General features: G+C 39.5%; 1 protein-coding gene across 2 annotated transcripts; it reads right to left on the bottom strand.

The window, feature by feature from the left end:
* Nucleotides 1–17,219: 17,219 nt before the first annotated feature.
* LOC144641704 (uncharacterized) lies at nt 17,220–21,441 on the bottom strand. Of its 2 annotated transcripts, XM_078500738.1 has the most exons (3): nt 21,081–21,441; nt 19,722–19,978; nt 17,220–18,705 (listed from the first exon to the last, which is right to left on the bottom strand). In XM_078500738.1, the coding sequence occupies exons 2-3, from the start codon at nt 19,927–19,929 to the stop codon at nt 18,191–18,193; spliced, it is 723 nt and encodes a 240-aa protein (XP_078356864.1). In that variant the 5' UTR covers nt 19,930–19,978; nt 21,081–21,441; the 3' UTR covers nt 17,220–18,190. The 2 variants fall into 2 exon arrangements, with proteins under 2 accessions (XP_078356864.1, XP_078356863.1); XM_078500737.1 differs by lacking the exon at nt 21,081–21,441 and having other exon boundaries at nt 19,722–20,192.
* Between the last annotated feature and the right edge of the window lie 770 nt (nt 21,442–22,211).

Raw genomic sequence — 22,211 nt, 5'->3', positions numbered from 1 at the left:
CGTGACTCTTTTCAAACGGTCTTAGACGACAAATCTGGTTATATAATTTTTTGGGCGTTTTCATGACGAAAGTGTGATGCCACAAGGGAGTGGCTCTTTTCAGAATCTAAAGTCGCAACTACAGTGATACAGAAACTATAGTCGCAACTACAGTGATACTGAATGGCGATAATTATCTATGTCTCATTACTTTTCTGGGTTTTCCTTGGTTCAGGGGTTGCTTGGAGTGACAGTTGCGAAAAAGAGTATCTAAACAAACTCCCCCGGTTATGCTGGGTCATGACTGTCACCCTTTTCTGGCCCCATAGGTTTCCCCGTCAACGTTTGGTTTTCTCCTTTCGACACCGAGTTTAAAGTAAAAACTGTTAGCCTTTGTATAGTATTCTCCAGAGTCAATCATGGATTGACCAACAGGGGAACTCGATTGGGGTCGGTAATGGGGTGACAATCGCGGTTTTCCTCAAAAAGGTTTACCAGTTCCAGAATGGTTATGAGGTCGCAAGGTTTGATAGAGGAAGTGTACTATAAAGTTAATTAGGTATGGGAATAAGACCAGGAATGAGGTTTTGGAGTAAGGTTTGGGAGTAAGGTTTAGGAGTAAGGTTTGGGAGTGAGGTTTGGGAGTAGTGTTTAGGGATTAGTGGAGTGTAATGCCGATAGGATTGAGATGTTGGAGTAGTCGTGCTTTATATTCACTGGGTAATGATGCAAGTGTTGTTTTGGTATTTTCTATTTGTGCTTTTGTGATTTGGCCTCCATTTGTAGGAGATCATCACTGGTCTCTTTGTTTGGATATGAGTTTTGGGGGTTTAAGAGCCCATTGATGGTTTCCTGATCGGTGCAGCATAGGTGATTTTAGGTGGGAGCCGAATTTTATCCCCAACCTTAAATGCGAGGCGATGATTGTTGCAGTGCGGAATAGTATACTATTCGCACTGCATAAATTATCGACATCGCATAATAAGTACTACAAATCATGAATAAATTGACATTGTTCAAGTGCGACGGCGGAGGGAACATACATGTACTAAGTGCTATTGAGAGCCAGCTGGTAGTTTTGTTGAATATTTTTGGGAGTCAGTTATGGGTGTTTATATCGTTTGAGGGTATCCCCAATCTTAAATGCGAGGCGATGATTGTTGCAGTGCGGAATAGTATACTATTACAACCCTAGTCTAACGCTCTGTAGCTCTCTGTTTTGCTGGTTCTGTTGCCGTAGTTTTGTGACGGTTCATACTGATTAAACTTTCGCTTAATTAGTTTGCGAGACTCGGAGACTCAAATTTCAAAATTCGAGATTCCGAGACAAGCTTTATTTTTTGCGAGCTCGAGATTCCGTGACTCTAGTTTGCGACGTCCAGATTTCACGACCCCGCCCCCCCCCCCCGGGGGGGGGACTGTCATTTATGGGCTATATAGGTATGTACCGCGGGTTAGGGTATGGTTTTTGAGGTTCTCGGTCCTTAAATAGGGTATCATTTTTGTTACTTTTAGCATTGAGTTAAATTCTATCAGCTCAAATAAACGCCCAGCTAAACAAAAACAAAAATGGTCTGTTAAAATTGAACTATCCGTTTAAGTCAGCCTGCGTAGCTGGCGGGATTTCGCTTAGCGGCCGTTATTTGAGTCGTCACGTAATGTTCTCCTCTCCTTGAATATGGTGTCATTTTTCTTTTTTGGGCTTAAAACGGGTATCGATTTTCGTTTTCTTTATGCTTAGATAGGGTCAGGGTTTGAGAACTTTCGCAGCACACCGCTATCCGAAATTTAGGGGAGTAGCCCCCCCCCCCCGGGGGGGTTCCAGGACCGTTCTATAACCCTCGTAGACGAACAGTTCGCTGGAAGAAGACAGTTACATCGATACATTCCAACACGCTTTAAATCAGGCGTGATACCGGCCCGAACTTTAGTCGCAGAGAGGATCACAGAAAAACTACAAAGAAAACAGTCGTTCCCATCGATCTTTTGGCGGGTTTCATCTACACACGAAGCGGGACTTAGAAGCGCTTTTCATGCATGAATTTACACTGGGTAAGTTATCGACGCTGTCTATCCCATTAACATTTCGTTCTGGTCATATTTACGTAAGACAGTGTGATAAGCAATGTTTGTAAGTATCTAGAGTCAGCAGCACATTCAAAGAAGATGAGGGTTCTGTGACAGCCGTGTAACAGCCGTAGAAGTGTTTTCTTTTTTCCAGAAACTCGGCTCCCATGATCACAGTTTTTGAATGAAGTGTGTATATTTATGGGTATCAACAAATTTACTTTTGGCAAAAAAAACCTGCAATGGACTAGTATCCCATCCAGGGGGGAGGGGGAGGAAGGAAAATATACCTAGTCACAGAAATGGAATAGCACAACAAGCCATTCAAGCAGTTTGTTATCTATGACACGTAACCAGTCTTTTTTTTAGCCGTGGCTGCCTGCAGTTGGGGGTTGCATGGGGGTAGGTACGGAAAACCAGTAGGAATCTCTTGTATATAGGAACCTCTTAAGCCTTAAATTTGGAAACAGGTTTTCAATTTTCCAGTTTCCGGCATTACAACACATTTATGTAGTTGTGAATGAGGATTTCCAAATTCATGTGCAAATGCTTCAATAGTTTTCTATTATAGTCATTTTTAGATAAACACTTATTTGGTATGCAAAATTTCATATAAAAAATAGACTGGATACCACTAATTGCTAATTACCATTTATGTAAGAACCTGTTTAGGCTAACTTGGGAAAATGCAGGTTCTTACTCGCGGGCTTTTACTGTATTCACATGGTAGCACTCAGTGATGTTACAAAAAGCTAAATCAGTTCATCGAGACGCCCTTGGAGAACTTTAATTTCAGAAAAACTAAAGTACAATTACACCACAGGCAGACAAGTCTCTGTGTTTAAGGCCGCGTGACGTAAGCGTCACGCGGAAAGTGGAAATTTTTGATTGTAGTCAAGACGAAGATGTACCGAGGAACTCCGTCAACAACAGTGGAAAAATGAATGAAATTGAGTAGAACCAATGACAAATGTGCAAGAAGTTCCTTTAGATGACAAACCAAACTGATGCGATATCTGTTTATACAATACAATACAATACAATACAATACAATACAATACAATACAATACAATACTCAAATTCGCAAGTAGCCAATCAGAAGCGCGATCTACTGTCCTGATATCCTACGATATCAAGTCACTGACCTGATATGCCACCATATCACGGTCACTTTGAAGAAAAGCAGTGTTACTGTACGATGAATTGAAAAGAGGTTTACCAATAAAACAGAACTTCGTAATTTAAATTAAGCGGTGTTTAACGGTCGAAAAAGTTGACACATTAACAGATTTTTAGAAGAAAGAAAAACTTTCCCGCCAAAACTAAACTTGAACGCGCTCGCCAATTGCGCGATGTTTGCCGATGAGTACTGAAACATTCAGACTGAAAAATTGAGTCGGAATTTCCAAATTTTTTGCTTTATTTTGATTTTGAAATTAAAATTTAGAGAATGAAACTCTTTACAAACAAGTGAATAAAAAAGGCAGAAGAAGAACTTGGTAAAAGTGTTGAAGACCTAGTCAGTCAACACAATTTGCTGTACGTACCTTGCAAGCATGGCTTCAACAGAGCGATAAATATAACCGGAGTTTTGTTTAAGGAGGCAAGCGTGGCCGAGTGGTTTAGGGCGCTGGTGTTGTAATCCGGAGGTCCCCGGTTCAAGACTTGCCCTGGCCACTAGCTGGATTTGTTTCTCGGTTGTCCCGAGTTCAAATCCTCGACCACGCTTTGTATATAGCCAACTGGTCTCCTGCCAGTTGGGATTTTTAACCTTGTTATGTTCATTTCAAAATATTTGTTTCCTCTGTTTCAGTGGCATGCCTGTAAACTAGCTATCTCGTAGAGATATGAAGCTAAGTGCATGACCACTATAAACACCATTTATTTATTTATTATTATTATTATTTGGCTGAATTTGGGTACGGTAAATACCTAATCGTACCTTTTTGGTACGCTTCGGCTGCATATCAGGCTCGTTTGGTCTCGCCATGGGTATTTTGGCTCGACTGCGTCTCGCCAAAATACGAACCATGGCTTGACCAAACTCGCCTGATATGACGCCGAAGCGTACCAAAAAGGTACGATTAGGTATAAATATTGTTACGGACCACCTCGGTTCCATCTTTTTGGGTGAAACCAATCCTACTGTAGTCTCCCACTGTAGTGGAAAATACCACACATTTTTACTTACTTGCCTATTCGATTGCATTTCGATTTTCGAAATGTGCTATCGATCGGCGTGCAAGTTCGAGTTACTCCTTGCTCTCACGTCCGGCGTTTACAATGCTGTGTGTAAAGGTAAATTCTACAACTGACCTTCCTCAAAAGATTTCTTCCAAGGAAAAACACAAATTCGTATTCTGTCAATATACGTCCAGAACTTGGCATTACGACTCGGGAAGCCATTTTTCTGTTCTGCGTTTGTCCTCCAGAGGCTTACAGGATCCGTGAAACAATCTGACGTGCATATTTTGGTTTCAAACAGCACTATCGTCCTATTACAGCTTTTCCTTAGAGCTATTTTTTCTTCAAAGAAGCATTTAAATCACCCATAAAAGCGTTTATCCACTTGACTTTACGAGTTGTATATCGAGAGAGTGGAGTTCGGATTTTTCTTCTAACCCCCGAGCCTTCGGTTTTTCTCACAGCTCCAGGCTAAGTATAACCAGTTTTCTCGGGTAAAAAATTCCATTTTCCCAGAGTTTCACCTGGCAACCATCCGCTGACCGTGGAGCCCGTTTGAAAAAAAAAAACGACAGCAATTTGCTGGGGGTGGGAGAGGGGGTTTACAGGCACACCAGGACCAACCCTCCTTGGCTACACCCCTGCAACAGAAATAGCTTTCCTTGATACATGTATCTAAAAGGGCGGGAAATTTACGAACTAATCTATTCTTGATGTGCGCATGCACGTCAAACCGACAGTAGCTTTCCAGTGCACGCATTTTTCTTCTTGCCACAGAGGTCAAAAAAAGAATTTATCAAATGGTCTTTTTCACGGATTTTACCAGAGTTTTGAACAGCCAATATATATATATATAAATTTGTGTCGAAGAAAATCTAAAAGTAATGGTCAGTTTTTATTAAAAATTGCTAGAGCAAACTGCTAACAACCATCTTTGGCCGCTGATGGCTAGTTACTACCTTTCAAGTGTTTCCGCGCTTTTTTAAAAAAATCGATATTTATAGCCGTGGTTTGATTTTGCTCTGCAAATTAAGGCTATTGATCAAAGATAGTGTCTTTCATGGGTTAAGTTGCCCCATCAGTACTTTCAGAATAGTTAAGATCAAAAATCTGCGATTATCCTGTGACGTAGAAGGAGAAGCCTTGAGACATCTCAGATCAAATTATTCAAAGAGTTTATTTGAGGAAAATATAATACATAGATTTAGGCAGGCCTAAAAACAGAGCTCCCATTTATTATTACCAAATAAGTAGGCACACTATTTCTAAGCTTATACAGCAGTACAAAATAAATTAGTTTTTAATCGCTCATGGTTAAACTTTTAAGTATAAAATATCTTACATGGAAAAACCTCTCGTGGTTTTGTTGACGAAAGCGATCTCAAAATATTTCGAGGTTACACCAAGATTGACGAGTGCACTTTATTGGGTTCCTCACGTAGGCACGTAGGTGCACACAACAGATCTTTGTAAAACTGTTGTACACTAAATATTACACCTTTATGAGTTATTCAATGTAAAAAGGACCTTGATAAGGGGGGGGGATGCCACCCCCCCCCCCCATAAGGTTTTTCCAAATTTTGAAAAGAGGATTTAATCTTCAATGCTGAAACTTTCAGTAGCTTTTCATTTATCCTTAACGGAAATTTTGATATGTCAACCATGTGTCCATGATATTTGACGTTGCCATAACAACGTCATAAATACAGGCAGGTCTTGCCAAAAATCGTCATTTTTATATTTTTCTTTATGTTTTCCAGTTTTTTGAAACAGAAGTGCTTATTTCCATGAGCATTCTGGCTTGATTTTGCATCAATTTCCGTTATTTTGTGACTTTCTAAGAAAATGTTGAAATCCAAGATGGCGGATCCAAGATGGCGACTCAAATGACGTCACGTGACGTCATATGACGTCTCAGCTAATTAAAATTATGTCATCTTGTAGAGTAAGCTAAGGGATTTCCTATCAGTGCAAAATAATCTCGCTACGCCTTAATATAACGAAAACTCCGGGGAGGGGTTCCATCCACCCCCTCCCCCCCCCCTTCTACGATAGTGGGGTGTGAGTTTGCTTGTACGTACGAGGGTTAATACAAAACAGTAAGGGCAAAAAATCAACTCAAGGCAAAAACAAAGTAAATCGCTGCTAAAACACAGTAAACCAAATGAACTCACACCTCGGCAAACTGAAAAAATCACGGCGGCAAAACAAACTACTCTGCAAATTGATGACACGCAAACTTAGAATAAGCTTACAATGTTGTTTTGAACCGTCTTCTTTCTTTTCGCTGCGGTTTGGTTGCTTGATAACGTAATTCTGTTTTATCGTATGCGTTGCTAAATACCTAACAGAATTTTATGCAAAGAATTGATTCAATTTTCTTCATTTCTGGTAAGCAAATATGCGGTAGGTAAAGCCCGGGAGGTAAAGTCTGAACTCACTCAGCCAAACATGGGTAGCTCGCAATGAAATCGGCGAAATATTGGTTTACCCGTACAAGATTTCAAGATCATTTCAAAGCACTCGCTGATAAGAGAAACAAAACTAATGCAATCGAGTATCAAAACGAGCGGTTGGATAATAGATCACTTAAAATATTTTGGTGTGCAGTATCGCTGAGTAGTTTCACTCGTTTTTGTTTGCAGGATTTTTCCGTACGTGTAGTTTGTAATTTACAAATCGAAATCGTGATTTTTATCCGTGAAGCTTAATAATTTAATATTGTTTTCAAAATCCAATAATGAACATCACAGTTAACTCGAGTAACTAAAACACAAAACAATTAGTCCAAATGAAGTATTTAATAAACAATGTCTGTATAAAATGTACAAACATGAACAAGTTTGGAATCAGCATTACTTGAATTGTAAATATTTACAAAAAGATGCGAAACCGATACAACTTCAAATTCGCTCGTGAATGAAGTATAAACAGATTCTCGTACACAACAAAAAAAGACTTATGCTTACAAATTCTGCAGGGCTAAAATTTCAAACTAGCACAATAATATCGGAAGCGAACACGCCACTCGTTGTAAGCTTCACTCGGGGCGTATGGAGAGAGGGCGTTGAAACAAGCGTGGTCGCGCGGGAGAGCCTTGATGCAAGGTCCTGGGCACTAACGGGGGAATTTGGGCTGAGGTTTCCCTGCAAAACACTATGGCGGACGGAAGTGGCGGTTCAAATTTCAGCTTAGCAGGTGATTTAGAAGAAGTTCTAATGTTTGACGTGACTGATGATTCTGAAGAATTTCTTGACGTACAAGAGGAGATTACGGAAAGCTTGTCAAATACGGAATTTAACCAAGTCAGGGGAGAACTTAAAAATGTATTATCGAGGATTGCAACAAAAATCTTCAATATTTCCGAAGAGTATGAAATTGCGTCAAGGGTGTTAAATACAATAAGTACAACTGAAAACAGTACAGTCATTTTTAAATTATGTTCGCGAAGACTTTACAGTTTTTTACAATGTTCAAACAAAAGACCAATGTAAAAGGAACATTGAGATCGAGTGCAACTTTCTGAAAGATGGTTCTACAGAACCCCAATTGAATAAAGTGGGACGAGTGGGCTGGACTAACAACTACAGGTATTCTTAATCGAGATAGGCACTCAAGGACGGTGCTGGAGCATATTTTGTTCCATTTTTGGACTGTACGAGAATCGAAAGTCAAGTAGGAAAATCCCCACCCAACAGCAAGGAGTAAGCCAGACGCTTCCGAGTTAGAGGTTATCAAATATCATGCACTCCTGGGCAAAAAGAAGTCAAAACAGATTTCAGCAATATCACCTCATATCCGGGGCCTCAGTGAAGCACCACTGACTATAAACCTCGAAAATAACCCTTTTGTGGATGATTTCTAATAAAATTGTAAAAAAGGCTTTTACAGACAATATTCAGGTGTTTGTAATGCAGCAGAGAGTTCAGTCCGTTTGGGGGGGGGGGGTTATCTTTTGGATTTAAAAGTAAACTCGTGATAGGTTTTCACATAGTTATTTTGTTTCATAAAGATGGGAAACTATTCAATTAAACAAGCTATACACCCACTTTGAATATATTATTTCTTTTCAGTTTTTCTATTTTCTTTGCAGTAATTATGTATCAAGTGTTTCTAGCCTAGCCATACTGAGTTAATTTTTACACTTTCATAACTGCTCAAAGACAAGTGATTTAAAGCATCCTTCACTGGATACACCATGGATGGCTTTAACTCTTACAAAGCCTTGCCTCTTAAAGTATTACTATTTAATGCATACTAATTACTTTGTACATACAACATTTACACTACCTTATACAAACAATCTAACTTAAATGTATTCTGTTCAGCCCTGGGCATTTAAGGAAAAAAAATAAAAAACAGTATGACAACAACACAATCCTTGGAGGACCAATTGAAATTAATTTACCATTTGTTTACAATAACTTTCACAGTAACTTTTGTCAAAACAACTTTTAGTTTTTTCTAATAACAATGGAAGACTATCTGGCCATAAGAAGTTGCATAGGCCATTTCCCAGTAAAAAAATGTGCAACTTCAAAATGAGTCCAAGAGCAAAAATGAATTTTATATTCATAATAATAATAACAATATCAAAGACTTCGCACTTACATTACCCTAACAATAGGCTTGGGGCAATGGGAAATAACCTATTGCAACAGATTATGATTAAGATCATGATTATATTAAAGGAAATAAGTGAAGGGGGCATTGTGGAGTAATGAGGCATAGACAATTTATTATAGTATATACATGCTACCACTTGACAGGGTATGGAATAGGCCCTCATATCCTCTTGTACATCCCCTTCCAAAACACTTGCAGAAATAAAATTACAATAAATACTTATATATATCATCAAAGTCTCACAGGCCATAAAACTGTCCTTAGAATCCCCTCTCCTATTTGGCGCTTGGGTAATATTGGAGGAACCCCCACACATTTGCCTTTGCACAGAAAAATAACATTCAACACAGTCCTGATTTAATCTCTTTAAAATTAAGTATAATTTGTGACCAAATTCATCTTTAAATTCATTGCTTTCAATGTAATGCAGAAGTCCCTTTAAGGCATTTATGGTTACCTGAAAGAAAAACAAGAGATGTAATTCCACTGCAGTGTAACTATTTAATCTGAGAGCGGCACCCTTGCGTGCTGAGTCTGAGCTAACTATAAACATTACATGGGTAATATCAAGAGGCATGAATCGTTGTCTCCCCCCCCCCCACCCTTCTGCAACATTACATCACATGCCATAATATTATACACTTTAGATTCACTCTGGGTATAAGGTTTAGTGGTGTATGCATGAATGCTTATTTCAATCAATAGTAAATAGTATTTGAAAGTAGGGTATTAAATACCAGTGATAGCTAATCATAATAATATTATGAGTATTATGTTTCTTTTCTATTGGTTAATATAGAATAAATTATCATTAAGTAGTAACCTACTGACTACTTTTAATTAACAAAGGTCATTAAAGGTGGCAGTTTTGTATGTGTGAGTATATGTTACACAAACACCAAACATCAAAGGTTTAACCCTATTCAGACCGGTCTTTTTTGGACCTTCTCAGACCGGGGGGGGGGAGGGGGGTTCGGAAGCCCCCCCCCCCCCCCTATGTAACTTCCAGAATATTTAAGCAATCACCATGAAACTTATAGGATGTATTGTTTGTCCGAAACTCTTTCTTTTGGTATACATCACGTGGGATGGTGACGTCACATCACGTGACAATTACATCATGATGTCAAAACAGCTGCCATCTTGGATCCGCCATCTTGGATTTCAAAATTTTTTCCAAAATGTCAGAAATCCACTCACAGAAACGTACTCAAAATAAATAAAAATGTTCTTTAAACCCGTAAAAATGTAAAAATAATTGCATTTAAGTTGATTTTTATTAACAGAAACACGCAAAATTACAAATTTGAGAAAACATTGCTGTCAAAATTCCGTTGCCATGGTGATGTCAAGTTCCTGACACATCATCCAACCCTACCAAATTGTTGCCAGATAAATTGTAGGAAAACTCAGAAAGTTTGGCAGCGTTTGGTTAAATCTTAAAAAAGTTATAAAAGTTCAAAGTCAGCGCGGGCCTCAAAAGCGCCCCACCCCCGGTCTGAATAGGGTTAATATGCATTACAATACTTTTAAAAACAGAGCCTGATGCTCATGATGTATGAAAAAAGGATGAACATCTTAAAATTATTTTAAAGGATGAGAATTCTCCTGGTCAACATCAATTTATTCCCCATATTACAAGTACCACTTACATTAAATTGAGTTTAAACACAGCAAACCTGACCATTTCAAACAACTATAGCCCTATATCTAGAGCATGTAAAGTTCTGGCTGTCAAATTTGAAGATCACATTTTGGATTAATTCAGACACTTTTGGTCACGATCAATCCGTTTAGGAATGTGCATGCATACTATAGATACATAAAATTTTTCCAAAATCCCTAAATTAGGGAGCTAAACTACAACTTACCTTTATTTCATTGTAAAGCTAAGTCCCAACTTTGATCTTTCGATCGCCAACTTGAAGCCGTCATTTCAGAGGAGTGAAAACCTTGTTAGATATATGATCACTCTAAAAAAAAATTTACACAAATAAAATGAATAAAAAACTTTCTAATTTATATTTTAAACGTTTATTCCTGGCGAAGCGAGGCCGAAGGCCGAGCGTAGCGGGGTGTATAATTTTGTTCCTCAAAGGGCTCAGGCGGGATGAAATCTCGTGTGGAGTTTACGGTCATATATATATATATTAGTTGATTTGCAGAACTGATGTCAGAGTGCTCAATAGAAAACTAGAGCATAAATATTAAAAGACGGTCTGATCAACTGAAGATACGACTTGGCATTTTATTACTAACTAGTTTCGTACCGCACAACATGTACGGCACTCATCAGATAAAATTGCCTAATGACATTAGGCAATTTTATCTGATGAGTGCCGTACATGTTGTGCGGTACGAAACTAGTTAGTAATAAAATGCCAAGTCGTATCTTCAGTTGATCAGACCGTCTTTTAATATATATATATATATATATATATATATATATATTTGTGAACTTGGTGTCTGGCGGAAATGACGTCACACGGCCGCGCGCTGGTGGTCTAATGGTGTGAGGCGGCGAACTTGAAATCAGATCTTCGGGACTAAGGGCGCGGGTTCGAATCCGGCTAGGGTTTTTTTTTTTTTTTTTCCTTATTTTTTTTTGTGGGTTAGAATCCTGAGCCTTTCGTTTTTATCGTTTTTCTTTTCGGATTAAAATAACACTGATTTCCACATAATACTCCCTCAACGCCTATTCAGGCTATAAACCTTTCATCGCCATCAGGGGCGCGCGGGCGGAGGGTTCGAATCCTCCTGCCGTTCGTTCTTCTTTTTTTTTAATGCCCTCAAATAAATTTCCAAAATGCGACTATCCAATAATTTGTCGATGATTTTGAAAATAGCCTGCGCTTCCCAACGCTTTATACCTCTCTACGAACCTGAAAGAGCCGCCATCTTCAAAGCGGCGTAGACCCTGGGAACGAGGGTGTCGCGGCCATGCCCGTTACTAATTTTTAACAAATATATCTTCCTGCCTACTGTGGAAAATTGAATATGTACAATGTTCAACTTCAAATAATCCACTCCTTATTTATAACACCACCGCCCCCCCCCCCCCCCCCCGCCTCCCCAACCCAGAGCTTCGCGAGGCCCTGCGAGTCACGTATTACTAGTTATCATTTTCTTTTAACTGGCGAGCATTATTACGACCTACACGCCAGATTGCTCGACGGCACTTATCGACACTACATTAATCTAGCCACAGAAAAAACACAGATGCAAACAACATCAGATAACAACTATCAGCTGAATATGGTCTTTGTCTCCCTTAGAACAGAATTACATATTTATTTTGTTCCTGCATCACTGCGATTTTGTCTTACAAACCAATACATGTGAACTCACCTTTAGCTGTAGGCGGCCATTCTCGAGCGCGGAAAGCGGACTAGTTCCAGTCCCCCTCCGCATCAAGGCTGCGCCAGAGAACATGTATGCCTAACCTGCGATCAGGCGTTATTTTTCTCGCGGCGGAGGGGTCAACGGAAAAATGAACGCCTGATACAATTACTTGTCGAGTCGTCTGTTAAACGTCTGATTGGTCAGAAAACAAAAGGCAACATTAGAACTCTATCGTGATTGGCTAATTGAGTTCAAGTCTAATTTCCGGTCCAAAAATATCGCGCGTAGATGATTGTTATCATGGCGGGTGTTGAGCGGAATGAAGTAGAAAGCGAGTTCTTCTAGCTGCTAGAAAATCTCTCAAGATTTTTGTTCACAAAACATTTAGACGAACAAAGGGAGTGTATTCGACGAATAGTTTGTGAAAGAAAATATGTTTTGGCGGTGCTTCCGACGGGATTCGGCAAGAGCATGGTCTATCACCATCACATCACAGCACCAAAGACGCCAGACGATTGTGCCAGTGACGAAAACTACGACCTTGAAATGTCTGACCAGCTGAGTCTTACACAATATCAGCCTTGGCAGAAAACAAAATTTAAAAACCATCCGAACAGCTCGTTCAAAAAGAGTAATTCAAACACATGTTTGTGAGAGTAAAAATATAATTTGAAGGCGCTAATCACGCTTATTTGATTGCATCGCCGACATTCTCGACGACGTTGACAGATTTTAATTAGGGGGCGGCAGACGACTTGACAAGTCATTGTATCAGGCTTTCCTTTTTTCTCCTTCCCTCCGCCACGAAAAAAAGAAAGCCTGATCGCAGGTTAATGTATGCCCGTTTCAACGCCCTATGTTCATACGCCCTGGCATATTCAAATCGGCAATTATTTCGGATCAGCCCGTTAAGCGGTTGTCCTAAATCATTTGGCATGAGGTTTTCATAAAGTTGATGAGTAAATAGAGTGAGAAATATTCAAGAAGAACTACGTTTTCCAGCATGCTCTCTTCGCGTATTTCATTCAGGTTAAAAGGTGAACAACGTGCCAACTATTTTAGCGCCTTTTCATACAATCACTTCGTTTAAGTTGCAATGAAATGTCCAGATCATAAGAAAACACGAGAAAAACAATCGGAAGTCACACAGTGTTTTAACAAATTTCCACGACAAATAAGTGAACTATCGACAAACCAAAAAAATGTTTTTGTGTTACTTTTTGCTAGAGAAGGACTCCAAATCGAAGACAAACTCGTCCCCAGCCCTGCGTACGTACGGACGGACGTACGGACGGACGGCTTGATGGGTTTATTAATTTACGGCTCTCGGCTTGATGGGTTTACTAATTTCTATAGCAATGGATGCTCCGCCCGCGGGCGCCTTTGTTCAAACAAACTTGGGCTGCGTGCCAGGGGTTATACAAGTAACCGGGAAAAAACCGTCTCCGAGGTAAAGGTTGAGGAAAGAATGTCAGTCTTACAAAAAGAAAACGAAACGCAAAAGAGAATATTGCCTAATGTGAAGAATGTTCTAACGAGAAAATGGCACATTTTAGAAAAGCAACTTTTGCTGAGAGGAATGTTCAAATATATCATTCTTTCCTTTATTTCTTATAGAATGCGGGGAAGATCCTTGAAATATATACTCCTTAGAGCTCCTTAAAGTTCAAAGGTACAGCTGATATTCGACAAACAAGAGTCGCGTTTGGCCTGTCAACTTTATAATAATAAACAGTCTAAGAGATAATAGCTGTGATTACACCAACGCCGTTACAAAGTACAGTTTGTTCTGCTTGGTTTGCAGTCACACCAACGCCGTTACAGTCAACGCGCTTCACACATGAACGCTCGGCGACGTAGGGTTCCAATATTCACGTGAACATACTATTAATAAATTTAATTGACATGCCTTCACCACCAGATTGAAAGATAAGGATCACGTTTCAAATAATCTATCATAGACTTTCTGAGTCACTTTCTCAAAGTCGGCGACTTGGTGCAAGTTTAAATTGAAGATTTCGTGCTGAATTACGACATAAAATGGCGTAATCTCTTGTAAAGATAAAGATGGAGACCAACGGCAACGCTCTTGCGTTTGATCAGTGAATACAACCTTATCTAAGCAAAACGCTCAAAGAAATTAGACACCACATCGTTTCCGAAGTAGGAGAATTGTTACCTCAAAATTCTAAGTCCGTTCCAATGGGAATTCCAGTAAGCGCTATCCAAGAAGAGAAACTACATCTTCAAAAGTGCGTCTCGGGAAGCTCAAAGTTCCAGCAGGAAGTCCATCCCACTTATCCCCATCGGCGGTAACACAGTCGCTCATTTGTTCAAACCCGTACACAGCCAAAGAAAATTTAAAAATCTATATACCATCTAGTAACGCCAGAAGTCTTACTTTCAATTTTAGCACAGGTTTATAAATATTTTCAATTTGAAGTACAATTATTCAAATGAAGGTTAGAAGAATCACTTCATTAATTGAAATTTAAATCGGTGAATGAAATATTTTATGATTGTTTGAAGTTGTGTGTTCATGCGTGAGGCGCGTCGATTGTATACGTAACTGAAAATCGTTCTGGTCAGTTGAAGAAGTGCTAATTTCGTAATCCACGTAATGTAAACACCTTGCGTTTGACAGAAAAACTTGGAGTTCACTGATAAATCTCGTGACGCATACTACCTGGTGTCTTACACACATCAAACACTGCAATTCACGTAAGTTCGTCATCAGAATTACACTCCACAAGGTGTCGTGACACTAGGTGGCCGAAAGGGGCCCTTTGATTCCTCGTTTGAAAGATCTTCCGAACCCCAAATCTATGTTTTCTTTGTATCCTTCTTTGTCGTCTACGTTAAAAAAAACCGGAAAATGGCATACTTCGGACAGTATGCCTCCAGGTTAAATTGTAGTATAGCGCAAACGAGATTTCTAGACCCAGGTCCTCTCGAACGTTTTTCTCTTGGTCAACGATCGATCAAATCGAAACCGGTCAGCGATCGCAATCACTAAGATCGCTGAACTTTGCTTTTTTTTCTGCGATTGCAGCGATCACAGCGATAATATCGATCCACATATGTGTACCAGCGATCGTTGTCGCTATGAGACCCTACGATCGCCGCTGAAGTCTTGTTTCCATATAGTCGCTACAGCTTGGTACACATTTGACCGTTATGATGGCTTCGATCGCTGAACTTTTTTTTAGCGATCCTTGCGATCGTAGCGTCCATACGGATTTAACTGAAACAACACTGTACAAGACAGAAAATCTTCAACTGCAGTTTGAACCAGCATAAGTTTATTTTGCCACATTTCCTCTCTTTGACGTAGCCGTTGATGTAACCTACTAATCTTTACAATTTCGCCTGTTTATGTAGTAAATTGCACAGCGATCTCTATTGTCCAAGTACATTCAAGTGTACGCGAACACATGTTGTCAACAAAGAACTGCTTTAGCTACTGTTCAAAGTGCACTAACAGTAGAACTACTTGGCACGCAATCACCTGCTGCACAAAAAGAAACTACTTAAGCCGGGGACACACTAGGCGACTTTCCTCGCCCATACGGAGTCGCCGATTTTTAGCGCGTTTGATATACGCGATTAAAGTCGCCGGCGATTCCGATGCAAACGCCTGGTTAGTGTGCCCGCTTGTGCGATTTATACGCCCGTCGCAGCGAATTGCCGACTAAATCGACCAATCAGATTTCGCAATTGTATCATGGAATTTTCCAAATGGTAGACAGGCCAGGCGATTTTCTTGCTAGGAGAAATTCCTGGGAACGAAAGTGAGATGCGGATCGCGGAATCGCAAGGAAAAAAATTCGCCGAGTGTGTCCGCAATCAGCGGCGACCGAATTCACTTGCAATTTTCGCTGGCGATCAAGTTTGCCGCGATCGGCGTCTAAAATCGCCGAATGTGCCCCGGCTTTAGATATTCATGCCTGCGTGGCATCTCCGTTGTTAAGTTTAGTTGAGTGACAGCTTAGCACAGTGTAGGTAGACTTCCGTTAAGAGCATGTACATTTGACATTTACGTACCCGGAAAGAATTCTCTTCGGCCAATACGTTTAACAAAGAAAATGCTGCCTCTGAAATGACATAGAAATCCAAGCTAGTGAAAACACATATGGTGAAGCCCAACTTTAGAAATGATACATTTCAGGTTGACAACATTATTGAGAGAACATTGTTTCTCGACCATCGAACACCAAAACAATGTAGAACGCAAGAGATGTTACTCGAATATACTTACGGCTAGGTTCTTAAATTATATTGTCGATTCCGGTATGTGCGCCTAGCGTATTTTCTCAATTAAACGACCCCCTCTTTTTAAACTTGTTTTTGTGGACCCGGCGTTTATTTGAACAGTTTGTTCGGCCCCGGTGTTCATAAAGCAAGGGTTTTTATTCATTGTTCTTGACAGCCATACATCTTGCCGTTATACCTAAAGATTACTGTACCACAAATAAATTCCTGGGGAAGGGGACTCATTTTTAACTCTTCCTTTTCGCCTATTCAGGAATGAGGCAGTTTAATCTAGAAAATACCGCACATTAAATATAGTAGATATCAATCCATTTAATCCGATTAAATACAAGAACTCTGGAGTTAAGAATAATGAAATGCGACTAAACACCTTTCATATTGCGGCTGCGCCCGCGGTACGAGCGGCAGCCCAAGTAGTAGTAATACATGGGGTTCACCGCGGTCAAACGTCTCAGGCAGGTTTTCTTTCCATTTTGCCGTTTTTTGTTCAAATTGAAGTGTTATTACGAGCAAGGATAGATAAAAATAGTTGCCGAGTGAAAGCATAATTCCATTCCCTCAGGTAAACCAGTGTTTTTACTTCTTAAAAGCTTCGCATCCCAACCAAAGGTGCTCCAAAAAACTTAGTAAACCCTTAGGATACCAGTTACGTATCGAACTTTGAACTGTGAAAAGAAAAACCTTATCTTGGCAGTACTTTTCTTATTTTTTTTTGCATATTTCTGTCGTTTGACCGCGGTGGATACATGGGGTGGTGCTCCTCTCTAAACATTCTATCTTATCTTGAAGTAATTTCCAGTTCTGCAGACAATTTCCTTGATTCACTTAGATCAAGTGTACCCCATTGTGCTTTCTTAACTCGAAGTCGGACTATTTTTTTAATAAATCTCGATGAATCCCATTCTCGATACCAAATAAGGCCATTCTCTTATTCCACTTCGATATCTTCATTATTCCTTAATCCCAGAATTTTGCTTCATACTTTGATTTGTATCCAATCTGTCACATCCTTTTAGTAAAGTTTCTCAGTTTCAAGATAATATTTACTTGAATTTTAGCCCCATTCACAGCAACGTTTAATTAAACACGTTTAGAAGTCATTTAGGCCATCCCCATATATGTCTCGTTTCCCATCGCCCGACTGACAAAACTTTTTCGAAAAGTTAAAACAAGTTCTAATTCATTAGTTGCACTCTTTTCTCGGGTGTTTCCACGCTTATTATGCTTTGTTTGCATCGCATAGACTCATTAACATCTGAATCAGCCCTCAGAGCGACTTCTTCGAACACTTTTGGAGTGACAGCGTCTCGTTAGAAAATGGCGGTCACGGGGAAGATGTAATCAAGGCTTACTTAGAATTAATTATTTATTAGTTTTTCAATATCTCTTTCTTTTGCTTTTTTTTAATTTTACCCGACCGACCAACCGACCGACCGATCCACTTTCGCGAAAGAGAGAGAGGGCGATGGGAAACGAAACATTTATTGGCATGGCCTTAGCTGAACATGTTGTAAAGTTGTTATCTAATAATAGCTGTTTTGTGAATCTTGCCGACTGCAACTTTAGCACAAATGAAAGAACAAGATGAAATTCACTTGAACCATATGTAAAAGTGAGTTTTTTAGTTTTTTGTTACTGAGTTTTCTTTTAATAATAATGGTTGAATTAAATATGTTTTGTTGTTGTGAATGGGGCTTTAGCGGAGATACCCTTCTGTAATTAACCAGGAGCAACGACGATGACAACGACATTAGAAAAATTTTTCCAGAAAAGGTTGTTGCCTGGTATATTATATGCACTCCAAAGCCGTACCCCAACGTTACGCTTACCGAGCCACCAACCCGTTGAATATCTCCTTTTCACGACGTGTATCGAGGAGTAACCTTGGCGACGTGTATCAAACTTTTTCTTAATACTGTCACGAATAGCTCTTGCGTCACTTCCACTAACCGAGCCTACAATCTCTGAGATGGGGATACTGGGAGAGCGAGCAATATATTTTGGAAATCGTGTAACAACATAGTTAACGCCATGATATCTCCATTTATAGCCTACACGAAAACCAATAAACGCGTGCATATCATAACCCTTGACATCATCGTATACCGTTACCACCCAATATTCAGTGGGATAAGTTCTCATCAAATAATTACTTAGGAAGATAGATAAATCTTTGCGGCTTTTCCCACTGTGAGCCGCTACCAGGCGCAGGAGGTCATCCTTGAACAAAGTATCTGAAAATGAAATGGAGTAGACATGGTCTATATTTAAGCAATAGACCACATACACTTTTTATGGGTTTACCGGCGCAATAGACCCCCGCGGGATGTTGGGAGAACACGAAAAAAGCTTGTAAATCACGAGCCGTCAGGCGAGTGATTTACCTTTTAATCATCAGATAGACCAAATTGAGACATTAAACTAACGTTAGTTATTCGTCCTTACGGGTCGAGCGTAGTGCTGCCTTGTAGGGCACCGGGAGATTACCGGTACAATAGAACATAGGTTTTTGACCAATCAGACTGCGCGTTGCATCTGAGGTAAGTTCATAAATGTAAATAGATATCTGTTTACAATAGGAAACTTCCCGTATCCTATTCTTTTGTGCATCCTTCGATACCGGCCACTTAGTCTTCTTACTCTACGTATGAATGATATCTGCATACAATAGGAAACTTCCTGTACCTATTTTCTTGTGTATCCTTTGTTACTTTCTGCTTCCCACTCTACGTATGAATGACCCCGTCCCGCGGCCACTTATAACCCATTTCCTGCCCAAGGGAAAACCCACTCACGTATGTAACTCTTCCTACCATTCGTAGCCCGCCTCCCTCCTGTTCTTACGGCGCCTTGCCCTGGGCCTGTTCTCCGGCCCTAACCTTTTACGCTGGCGACTTGAAATTTCGTAGATTCTGTATGGCGTTTTCCCAGGCCTTCACCGGGAATTCGTGTCGGTGATGTGTCCCGGACGTACGGGCCATGTTAACCAAAATGGCTAAAATAGATAGGCCTAGGTACTAGACAAAGCTTACCCACATGAACAATTACGATATTTTAACCTAAAAAAGTAAAACAAGCTGCACAAAAGGTTTATGGCTATCACCCTTTTGCATGCAAATTAGAGTGATATTTAACAGCCTATGAATTTATTCTTCGCTGTGCCTGTAGATTAGTTCTCACGTTCATGGAAAATCAATAAACTGACTCAGACCAAGATAGAATAATGAGGATAATATTCTTTCGTACACACCTATACTTTCACAGTGGGATGAAGCCGGTTGTCCATTTTGGTTTGTCCAGACTCCTCCTTTACAATAAACTTTGGATACTCCCTTGAGTTTGTAATCGAGGTTACACTTAGCCTCGCATGTATCGTCTTCATAACTACCGGTACATTTTGTGACGTAACCATGAGGTACTGGGTAACTATTGAGACATCTCTGTCTGCATCGTACCATGTTACCACACTGTTGTCTACTCCCCTCCAATCTGCATCTGCTGGTTTCACTACATTGTATAACATCAACAGTCATTCATGGTATTTTCGCACTAAGAACTTGTTTGATATTTCTATTGTTGTATAGCTGGCATTTTGTTTTCCAACAGGGCGCGCTCTCATTGCAAACTTCGAGGTCACATGACATCTAACAATAAAATCGTTTCCCGCCAAAAGTCTGTTAGGTGGTAACATATATCAATGTTGAGATTGAGATTCACGGGAATCAAAATAAACTGTTTCCCTCGGGGCCAGTCATTAAGTGTTAATTATTGATAGAAATGCAAGGTTAATTATCTCTTCTAAATTATATCATAGTATAATAACAAATGCTTAGGGAAAAAATCTGCGTTTCAGTTCTTTTCCCTCGCACAAAACACACATAAAAAATAGTTTATACAGTTTAGGTGTAGTTGTTTTGGACAGCTAACCTCCTAATATTCGACAAGCGGGCTCCTTGCAGGGTTTTAAAACCCGCTGCAGGGAGTACCTTGCGTTAGTTGAATAGCAATAGCATTAAGCAGGTTATTTAATTTTTTTATAGCTTTAATGGATTACTGTGATAGTGTACTATTTTTTTTACATTTATATAACTTACATTGTATTTTATCTGTTTGTTAACCCTGGGAGCCTACCGCGTTTAAACAAAGGAAAAATTCTAAATAATATTCCATTGATTTAACGAAGAAAACCCACAGTATCCTGCATCATTCATTTTTTCGAAATTTAAATGTTTAGCACAGGCAAAGAACTTTCAAAAGAAGTGTTGTGACATTAAATTCTGATTAACGTTTTTGGGTTGGTTACGCGCGCGTTTCTAATCTATAAATTTTGAAAACTGCTCGATAACACTAAGAAAGCACATTTTCAACCGTTGAGTGAAAAATGCTGCCTTCTATTGCACGAAGTTTATGATACATCTTTTATCCAATGGCATTTCAGGGTAGATAAAAGCAATTTGTAGTGATGAAATTGCATTATCTTTGCTCCAGAGTACAGTTAATCGAACAAACCCTTCGCAAGGTACAAGTGCATTTGAATAATAAAAAAGCGTGTGTTTTTCCTCGCTTGGTTGAGAGAAGAAACTGCATCATTACTCTTAAGAAATCCTACCTGCTTCCATCCGGGCGATACACCACGGTTTGTCTGAATCAAAGATAAAAATACAGAATATTTAGAATAGGAGAAGCATGACTACGAAGAGAATTTCTTACTAAAATTGTCACTAGTCTAGATTGCACGTTCTTCTGAACATCGGTCAGTTCCCAAAGCCACTCGACCCGTAAAAATGTAAAAATAATTCCATTTAAGTTGATTTTTATTAACAGAAACACGTAAAACTTCAAATTTGGGGAAACATGCCTGTCAAAATGCCGTTGCCATGGTGATGTCAAGTTTCTGACACATCATTCAGCCCTACCAAATTGTTGCCAGATAAATTTTAGGAAAACTCAGAAAGTTTGGCAGCGTTTGGTTAAATCTTAAAAAAGTTATAAAAGTTCAAAGTCAGCGCGGGCTTCAAAAGCTTCCCCCCGGTCTGAATAGGGTTATAAGGACCAAACAAAGAGGCCAAGATGTAGGTTGGAACGTCCATGACCGTGCACATTTTTTTGCGTCATACACTATGCACGAGTTACATAATGGCAATGCTTTTATTGGTTAGTTGCATGAACACACTCAACCACCTGTTGTGTTTTGTCAGGTTTTGTGCACGGTGAACCCCCAAAATAGAGAACAAAAACCTATAACAAAGAACTTTGCAGGGCTTCATAACCATTTCCCTCTATTAACTATGTTTTAACGTAATTACTTATTTTCCATATAGTGATTGACAGTCTAGTCCAAAAGCAAATCAGTAAGGAGAGCAATGATTTGGAAGATGGATGAAGGTGGACGCATGGATCACTTACCTTTTCCCGTTCACAAGGAGAACAACTCGGGTTATTCTAAAAGAAATATATATTCGTATGTTAGCAGACGTGAACTCAAAGCAAGGAAGATAAAACACTTTTTCAGATAAAACACTTTTTCACGATGCAAGGCGAAATTATTCAAGGTATAGTTACTGCGCCTAGTAACATTTTCTATGCACCAAAGTAAACACAGTAGCCATTTGACCATATTTTTAGGTTGTTACAACCGCTGGTTTTTTATGTAGCTTAGTGAAATTACTACGCATCACAGGCCCGATCTACCTACAGCTCTAAAGAACGGAAAGAAGAACTCGTTTTAAAAAAAAATTTC

This window comes from Oculina patagonica, chromosome 2 (assembly GCF_052425735.1).
Source record: "Oculina patagonica isolate OP01 chromosome 2, crgOcupat, whole genome shotgun sequence".
NCBI classification, from domain to species: Eukaryota; Metazoa; Cnidaria; class Anthozoa; order Scleractinia; family Oculinidae; genus Oculina; species Oculina patagonica.
Note: the sequence above shows the minus strand (reverse complement) of the source record. Positions and strands in the feature narration are given on the sequence as shown.

Coding starts and splice junctions, on each gene's coding strand:
- LOC144641704 (XM_078500737.1), bottom strand. CDS start 20,004: ATGACTGTTGATGTTATACAATGTAGTGAAACCAGCAGATGCAGATTG. Junction 18,706..19,721: donor ATCCCACTGTGAAAGTATAG/GTGTGTACGAAA, acceptor TTTCATTTTCAG/ATACTTTGTTCAAGGATGAC.